Genomic DNA, 9,249 nt, shown 5'->3' on the forward strand with positions numbered 1-9,249 from the left:
AAAATCAACTGTGGGCGGCAGATCCTTTTCCTATTTAGCGCCCAAACTCTGGAATAACCTACCTAACATTGTTCTGGAATAACCTACCTACCTAGACACACTCTTGCAGTTTAAATCTAGATTAAAGACCCATCTCTTTAACCTGGCTTACACATAACACACTAATACGCTTCTAATGTTCAAATCCGTTTGAATATTTTTAGGCTGCATTAATTAGGTCAACCGGAACCGGGAACACTTCTCATAACACCCGATGTGCTTGCTACATTGTTTGAAGTAATCCAAAAGTAATCAGATTACATTACTTTTATATTGTGGTACTTGGATTACATTACTGAATACTTTTTTAATGAAGTAATTTGTAACTGTAACGGAATACATTTTAAAAGTAACCCTCCCAACCCTGCTGAAGTGAGTGACAGCTTTTAGTGATTATATGAGGGAGTGCTCTTTGCACGCGTTCTAGGCTGTATATTACTGTCTGACTGTTTCAGAACAGAGATATTTACCTCAGTAAAGAAAGTATTGTGTTTCAAGTCATAATTTTACTTGTCAATCTTGATGTTTCAAAATGACTGTCTTGTGTGCTTTTCCTTGGCGCTCCGGCGCGAACTGCCACGCACTGGTATAAATGCGAACACTTGGGATATGGAATGTGTTGCATGAGAATTTTATGTTTGTTAAAAGATTTAAAAAGTTTAGTTTATTACATTTACAAGTGCAAGCATTTTTTTTTATCTTTTGTGATCCGAAAAAAATAAGGTAGCCTAATATGGCTTTAGAACAGCATGAGGTTGACTAATTACTGTTCTGAAGGGATAAATAAACTATAAACTATGAGAGCGAGCAAGCAAAATAAGGGTTAGGCTTAAAGGAGCACATAGTTATTGTGTTGGGGCCCCATACCTGGAATTTGCTTAGGGCCCCCAAATCACTAAGTCCACCCCTGCATGTGACTAATTAGTTTGAAACCACAGAAAAAAAAAAAAAGACGTCCTGACAATTCTGATTGACTGATATCAACACAAGAATACATACAGTTTCAAACCCTTCACTATAGCCACTATCCAGAGCTATGATGACAACATATGGCACTGGAAAAAACAACTATTATAGAATGATAAAATATTAGCAATATATGGGTTGCTTGCAAACAATATATACAGTCAGGATACACAGCTATTGTTTGATTAATTGTTGGCATCAACAAAGAAAGGTGCTGCTAGAATACATTTACATAATTAAAGGTTTAAAAAATATTTTTTTTCTTATATTGTACATTGCTGCTTTCACCTTCTGCCTGAAATGTTCTGTTTTAGATCCTTTCTTTTTAAAGCCCCCTTCCAAAACACTCAGTCTTCTCTAATTGGTCAGTTGCGGCCTAGTCTGTTGTGATTGGTCAACAGCTTAGAGTGTGTGAGAAATGTAACGCCCCCTTACCATAATTGGGTTTTGGCTCTGAGGCTTCATGAGCAGCAGTAGTATCAATGGCGCCCGTATTGTCGCACCAGTGTCTTACCCAACGGGTCAAGAGGGCGGGTCAAAGTAGGCTGGCAGTATGCAAATGCAACATGGTGACGTAGCCATAGTCATAAAAATAATAACAGGACCACAAATTAGGTATTTTAAGCAAGTGTTTTCTGTGGGAGATATTAACATAGATATGTATACACAGATTCCACATTTGAGGATCAACGTGTACTCACTCACAATAAAAATCAATGAGTTTTCCAAGATTCTAACCTAGAACTAAACTACAACAATAAAAGAAAACTATACAAATATACAAATAAGGACATGCAAAAAAGTATAGATAAAGTACAAATAAGGACATGCAAAAAAAAAATCTATAAATATATATATATTTTTTTTTTTTATAATTTAAAATGCTAAACAAGAGTTCAATAAAAAAAATGTCCTTTCATTATTTGGCAAGTACATCTGATTCTATATGATATACAAAGAGAAACTACACTGCAATTACCATGAATACCTTGAACATTCCCTAACACAAAAATCCATGTATTAATACACGGCCACTCACCCAGAGACACAAACAGCGTGACACTAAAAAAGGAAAGACTGGATTGAGTCAGTGGCTTATGTAAGTGTGACCCATGCACTGTTCTTGCTCTGAGGGGCTTACAGCATGTCAAGCAATGTCAAAATAACTTGCATAATAGAAATGTTTTTCCAGAGGACCAGATATCAGACAAAGCTATTTTCAGGACTGAAAGTCTGTTTGGCTCCCACCCTCAAACATGGTATGTCTGCGTTAATGTGAAAAATACAGTGTCACTGTCAATCCATATCATGAGTCTCATTTAAAGTCAAATTATCTCTAAATAGAAATCAAGGACATACAAAAAAAAAGGTCAAATGTGGACACTTAAGACATACAAAATCTAACTCTGCTTAAAAATGGTCAAAACAAGTCTGTGAACACTCAAGAGCAAATCAACTGTGCATCTGCAACCATAGCTATACACATATATGAATATCTATATCTGCAGTAGGCTTCAGCAGATGATTTTGCTAAAATAACACAATACAACAAGATGAAGGCGTTAGCTAACATAACTTGAGTGTTCATGGACTGGCTTTGACCATAGAAAGAGATGCTAATGAGGCATATATATATGTGTGTGTGTGTGTGTGTGTGTGTGTGTGTACATTATTATTACGTAAGTATCAGCCGCTCACCCCTCGAACTGTTATAGACACAGTCACATGACCAAAATGAATAGAAGAGGGAAACATTCTGGGGCGCAGAAATGAAAAAGACAAAGGAAAAATGAAAAACAGTGCATTAAAATGAAAAAAGCAATGGCCAAGTGAATAAACAGAGATTTGTAAGCTTAAGTCAATCAACATTTATTTTGATTCATTCATTTCCGACTGTCTCTGTTGCTCAGAAATGTCGTAGTATGACTGTGTAGGAGCAATTGATTTACAATCAAGAGAAACTGACGAGATTGTTAACAGGGATCTATACATTTCACCGAAAATCACCATTTTGAATTCAAAATAGGTAATTTGTGTGATTCATGTAGATCCCATGAGACTCTGAAAACTATGCTACTTCATACTCAAGCACAACACTGTGCTGAACTTTGAGAAAAGGTGATTTATTAAAATGTTATAATAGTGATTTTATAATGTCTAAATGTAAATCCAAAAGCAAAACATGTTAAAATAATATATTAAGGAGTGGAAATGGCAAATGAGCCAATAAATGATCCTCTGCTGCAATCTACTTAGAAAATAGTATTTCATACTCTACCATTTCACCACTTTTACAAATTAAGAAAAATAAATTACATAATATAAAAGTAATTTATCCTTTGTCACAAACAAGAAGCCCTTCAGTGTGTTTAATAGCACATTTATTATACACTTAAGTGTAAAAATAGGGTCCTTTCTAAGAAATTACCAAAAATTGAGCTGTCAAATTTTGTAGAGATTCAAAATGGATTCATCCATATTTGACTAGTGATGAATGTTAGCCACACTGTCATATGATCTTATGTCCTCTGTTGCTTTTTGCCTTTTTCTCTTTTCTGTTTTTCCTCACATCTGTCATGTCTTCTCTCCTTCATCTTTTTCTTCAGCTCTGTTTTCTCATCTTTCAGTGCAGGAATCTCTTCTTTCAGCTTCTGAAACCTCTTTAGATCAGCACAGAAAAGTACCTGAGACCCAAAAAAGACAAAAAGAATAAATAATTCTGTAATAATAATAATAAAAAAAAGACCATAATATTAATAATAATAATATCCGATGAATGATGTGCAGTATTACTTACAGAGTGTGCCCAGCCTGCATAGGGACCCCAGAGTTTTCTAAAGAAGTCACCTGCAAAAGAGGATCAAAAATATCTCATTTACTTTAAAAGTAAAGTCGAATTTTTTTGTGTCAGTCCAAAACTCACAGGCACAAATGCTAGGCTGTTGTGGGTGGTTTCCAGGGCAGGGTATTTTTTTGGGTACTAACCAATCTCTTTGTAGACTCTATCAGTCAAAGTCTTCTGGCTGCTCCCAGCAGCAAAGCTGTAGTCACGTTTGGCAATCTGCCACACATGTGTGTCCACAGGAAGAGCCTCAAACTTATCCAGTGACATCAGACATACACAGTCAGCCACCTGATTCCCAGCAAACATAGATTTCACAAATGTAAGACAAAATGTAATTATGATAAATGCATGCATTTAATAGCTAGAAAAAACAGTCTAAAATAAAAATAAAATATCTCACGGGAAGGGAAGTATGCAGTAAAAGGGCATATGCCAAAAGCATACTCTATGCAAGTATACAAACACAAAAGTGTTGCACTGCATTGTAAAGAAAGTTGAAAGAGAAAAGCCTCCATAGAAGACGACAGTTTGTGCTAATGCACACCTTACAGCAGTTGAGAATGCTACTTGTGTTGCAACTACGAGTTTAGAAGTTCCATTCATGTGCTTGCACATTTTTATGCATAAATGTAGACTGAATAAATAATTACTTTGAAACCAACTCCAGGAAGAGCTCTCAGTGCATCTCTGGCCTGCAGGTAGGGGGCGCTGCGGAGCGACTGGAGCCAGTCAGGGTCATGAGAGTTCACAATTTGTGAGCTCTGCTGCAGGAAACGAGCACGGTAGCCAAAACCCAAATCACGCAAACGCATCTCCACACTAGGATCTGTCACATATATACAAACAAACATTCAAATATTAAACATTAATTGCTTTTATAATTTTGGATTATGATGCATCAATGATTTTGAGAAACATTTATTCAGCAGCCAAATATTTTTATATAATGATGATAAACTGTAAAACTAACTGTTATCACAGGCAACCCATTTCTTACATATAATGTATGTGCCATTTTCATGTCTCTCATATCACAACATGCTCTTTTTTCTCACATTAATAAAATTAATTAAAGGGATGGTTCACTCAAGTATGAAAATACTGTCATCATGATGTTCCAAATCCATAAGAAATCAATTTATCTTCTAAACACAAAGATAATATTTATGAAATCTTAAAGGTATCTGTCCCACCACTGAATATCCATTCTCATAAAAACTTTTACACTTCAAAAAGTGAATATAACTTACAAAGAACCTATATCCATATGAAACAGTTTAATACTGAGCAGTTTAATGCAAGTCTTCCGAGAGACATGATAGTGTTGAACAGACTAAATTATATGATTTAATTTCCGCTTTTATTAACAACATATGACGCTCAAGAACAAGCCTCATTGGTTCTTGCAGAAGCTCAAATGTGCGTACACAACATGTGAGAACAAATCTCATAGTTCTTACACAAAAAGCAAGCAAAGTTTTGGGTGAATGGACTTCAAATGAAGGGACAAACATTTTCCAGATTTCATTACGATATCTTCATTTGTGTTACAAAGATTGAACACAAGCCTTATGGATTTGAAACGCATGAGTGTGAGTAAAGTTTTTAGGGTGAACTAATTTAAATTTAAATATTCAATATTTCATAAGTGTATTCATTTATTTTTATTTAGTAAGTACCAAAGTCAGAAAACTGACCAGTGCTTGTGGCAAAAATGCTACTAAAAGTGGTCAAAATATTGCTGATATTTAAAATATAGGGCCCAAAACGAGACTCCCATAGTGCATTTTTATTTTTTACCTATCATTTAATATATTTTAATTTAATATACATTATATTCAATTGTAGGCCCAATGGACCACTTGTACTGAGCTTCATGATGTAATTATGAATTGAAATAAAATGGCTTGCCTGTTTCTGGTTATTTGTAATAACTGATTAAATGATTGTTAAGAAGAAGATTTTACAGTCTACATTTTCAGAAGCAAAAGAGGATATATTCTAAATATTACTGTTTACTTTATCTTTAAAATACAGAGGTTTAAATTTTCTTTTAAAGCTTTACTTCAGCCAAACTAGTACTAGAAAGCAATGGCTGGTAAACACTGTAACTGTATCACCTTGAACCTAAAACCTTAAAAGAAGATTTAACAAGATTAAGGATGTTATACCAGCTCTCTTTAAATAAAACAATATGCATGTGTGAGAGGAGAGATGTGACGAACTTATGCACCAGCCCTTCACATATTTTTATGATACTGATGTTTGAATCACTCTGTTGTGTATTTGTTTCATTACTTATCACTATATGTTAAAATGCAATGCATATTTTTTTTGTATGATTATATACAAAAGTAGTAGAATTGCCAAGGATAATTAGCAGCATTGAACTTAAACATGTTCGATTAGCTACTGCGTTCTATGAGCGCTAGTTTAGCTACCTGTAAGAGCTTGCAGAGGGGGGAAATCATGATAGGCCACGTCATCAAGCTTGCAGAGGAGAGTCCCGAGTGTCTGACACAGTCTGTCGACCATGCCCTGAATCCGCGAGATGTGATTATTTGAGCTACAGATGAATGAGAAAAGACACTCCACAGGGTCTTGACGCAACAAACGCACTCCTGAGATGTTCAAACAGACAGATGCAGAAAAAAAGGTGTTTTGTATTAAGGACCACTGTTCAAAAGACCCTTTCTTCTACATTGTTAAAGGTGAACTCAGTATATTTTGGATTATGTTGCACATGCAAATATGTCAGTTGTCTTGGATGTATATTGACACCTAGCAATGCTAATGCAGCCTCTCGAATATTTTCAGTTACAGATGTTAATGTAATGTAGATATGCACTCAGCCATGATTAATCCGTTTCTCGAAAGTATGTTCAATTGGATCTACATTTTCAAAATTATTATTCAGTTCTATATGTGCAAATCTTCTTTTAATGAGAGAAAAATCACACCTGGTGCAGCTTAAAAGGAGAAAATCACATATTGTCCCACACATATGATGTGTCAAGTGCTGGGCTAGATGAAGTATTAATTGTAGGGGTTCCCAATATATCTTTGTACACATATATCGAGAAATAAAACATTTGGGGAAAACGTATATTTTTTTCAATTATTTTACTTAATGTCAACCTAAAGTTAATATTTTGCCTAAAAGAGGAAAGAGGAAAAAGGCAAATACATTTTTCTACAGCATCCTTTACTCTTACCAAGGGTGTCAACATTATAAGAAAGCGCAATATATGCTTTCAATTGCATGGGAGCACCAAGAACATTCAGGCAAACACTGCATTTGTGTTCAGTGGAAAATCATGACATGAGAAAATTATTAACAAATTTTCATTTTTGGATGAACTATTCCTTTCACGAGACATGTACCTGTGAAGATGTCTGCTGTATGTTTGAAGTGTGGATCCACGGTGCTCCAGTCGCTGTAGAGATCCCCTACTTTAACACCTAACTGCAAATAGTCCTTCAGAAGTTCCTCCTCTTTGTTGTCAGGCTCTGACATCACTGTGCAAAATCCCACCTCTTCCTGCTTCATGTCAGTCTTTCTTTTTGACATCTTCCCCAATAACTGCTCCTCCTCTTCCACCTTCCATTTTTGTTTGTTTTCTGTTCCTGGATTTACTTGATGACTGTAAACATAGTACCATAACGTATCCTCTGTTTGAGTTAGTGTCCACACTTTTCCTCGCATCACTCCCGTCCAGTGACCATCTCCAGTCTCACGCCATCTAAAAGGATGGGCAATATGGTCATACTGTATAATGGAAAACTAAAAGTTCATATGCATTATCAAAAACACAGCTTGTTTAATTCTAAGGCTTTGTTCAGAATGGAATACTAGTTTACTAATTACAAGGTGCTACTGTATTGTACGCTGCTTACTGTTTTTTTCTGCCCATATTTTCATATCAGTATATCAGTATTCAGCAGCTTGGTGGGGGTGTTGTTAATTATATCACATGTGAGGAGGTGGACCAGTCATTTACACAGACATCTTAAAGGTACAGTATCGAAAACAACCTGTTTCATTCTGAGGCCCAGAGAGGTGTCCAATTTAAATTCTGATTGACTGGAGTAAGAAATAATAACTAAATTATAAATGGACATCAGGGAATTAATCAAATGCAACAAAAACATAAAATGCGACCCCTATAAGAAAAGTTTCTGTTGAAGACAGCAATGAAACAGTAGTATATAGTTTACCGGAAAGTCTGTCCACATCCCAAAGTGAGATCCAGCCGAAGCTCTGACCGGGGACATGACAGTGACCGCCATGCCTTACACCCCGCAGAGAGCAGAGCATGCTGGGACATTATGTAGCTCTGTTCCTTACACCACCAGGACAATTCAAGTCAGCTACTGTGATAACAAAAATACATTAAAGGAAAGAATAAAATTTACTAAAACAGATTAAAATGCATGCTATGAAAACACACACAAATCTATGGCTTGCACATAATAAAAGTTCAAATGAATAAGGTCTGTAGCTTACAAAGAGACACAAATGAGACAGACTATGCCAGTATACGTAATATATCTTCGTGCATTTACAAAAGTGTTTTGTAGTCCATTGCGTTGTTGCTAGCTAATATGTAACTTAATGCACATTCTTCCAAGGGACGCTCGACGGCTCAAAAAGAGAAATCCTCCGCATTCAAATCGCAGTTTGTTTGTTTTTATACCAGATGTTTTATTATTTCATATTGGAATTTGCTCTAATAATGCCAAGGATTGGCATCTGAGAGATACAAATCGAAACCGTCTATTAAATGACGGCGATTGGTCCATCCTTCTTCTGCTGCTTCTTCTTATGAGATCCGCGGCAGACGACTAGACACATCAAAGGCGTATTGCTGCCCTCCTCAGTTTACTTGAAGAACTCCTCTTAGTGGATTATATCCTAACGTAAAGTCCAGTTCGGTGTAAAAATGTAATAAATGCTTTTATTGTTTCATAGGCCTTAGTATTAAGAATCGATCTTAAAGTTTTATATATATATCACTTTAAAATCTATTCTTAATACTAAGGACTATGAAACAATAGTTTATTTGAAAAAGAGTTAATTTGCAAAAAGATAATGTTATCATGTTTTTATTGTGTTAGTTAGCTGTTTTTTAGTTATAATAATATAATATTTTAACCTAATCAAAATAACCCAACTGCAGTTTGATTGATATTAATTAGAATGCACAATGAAAAACATGACTTTTCAAAATTATCTGTTATTTTGTTATTATGATTAATCTGTTTTTTTGCAAATTAACTCTTCATAAAAATCACACACACACACACACACACACACACACACACACACACATACAGTGGGTACGGAAAGTATTCAGACCCCCTTAAATTTTTCACTCTTTGTTATATTGCAGCCATTT

General features: G+C 35.3%; 1 protein-coding gene across 2 annotated transcripts in view; it reads right to left on the reverse strand.

The window, feature by feature from the left end:
* Nucleotides 1–2,844: 2,844 nt before the first annotated feature.
* The window catches only part of ogg1 (8-oxoguanine DNA glycosylase), a 7,803-nt gene continuing 1,398 nt past the window's right edge, over nt 2,845–9,249 (reverse strand). Inside the window, exons 1-8 of one of the 2 annotated variants that reach the window (XM_016484351.1) lie at nt 8,358–8,652; nt 8,069–8,224; nt 7,235–7,593; nt 6,292–6,471; nt 4,501–4,676; nt 3,991–4,138; nt 3,803–3,852; nt 2,846–3,689 (exon numbers count right to left, since the gene is read on the reverse strand). In XM_016484351.1, the coding sequence (XP_016339837.1) occupies nt 3,525–3,689; nt 3,803–3,852; nt 3,991–4,138; nt 4,501–4,676; nt 6,292–6,471; nt 7,235–7,593; nt 8,069–8,178 (1,188 nt within the window). In that variant the 5' untranslated portion in view covers nt 8,179–8,224; nt 8,358–8,652 and the 3' untranslated portion in view covers nt 2,846–3,524. Of the gene's footprint in view, nt 3,690–3,802; nt 3,853–3,990; nt 4,139–4,500; nt 4,677–6,291; nt 6,472–7,234; nt 7,594–8,068; nt 8,225–8,357; nt 8,653–9,249 lie in introns of those variants that run through there. The other variant, XM_016484352.1, reaches the window with a different exon arrangement.

This window comes from Sinocyclocheilus anshuiensis, unplaced genomic scaffold (genome assembly GCF_001515605.1).
Source record: "Sinocyclocheilus anshuiensis isolate Anshui unplaced genomic scaffold, SAMN03320099.WGS_v1.1 scaffold1203, whole genome shotgun sequence".
NCBI classification, from domain to species: domain Eukaryota; kingdom Metazoa; phylum Chordata; class Actinopteri; order Cypriniformes; family Cyprinidae; genus Sinocyclocheilus; species Sinocyclocheilus anshuiensis.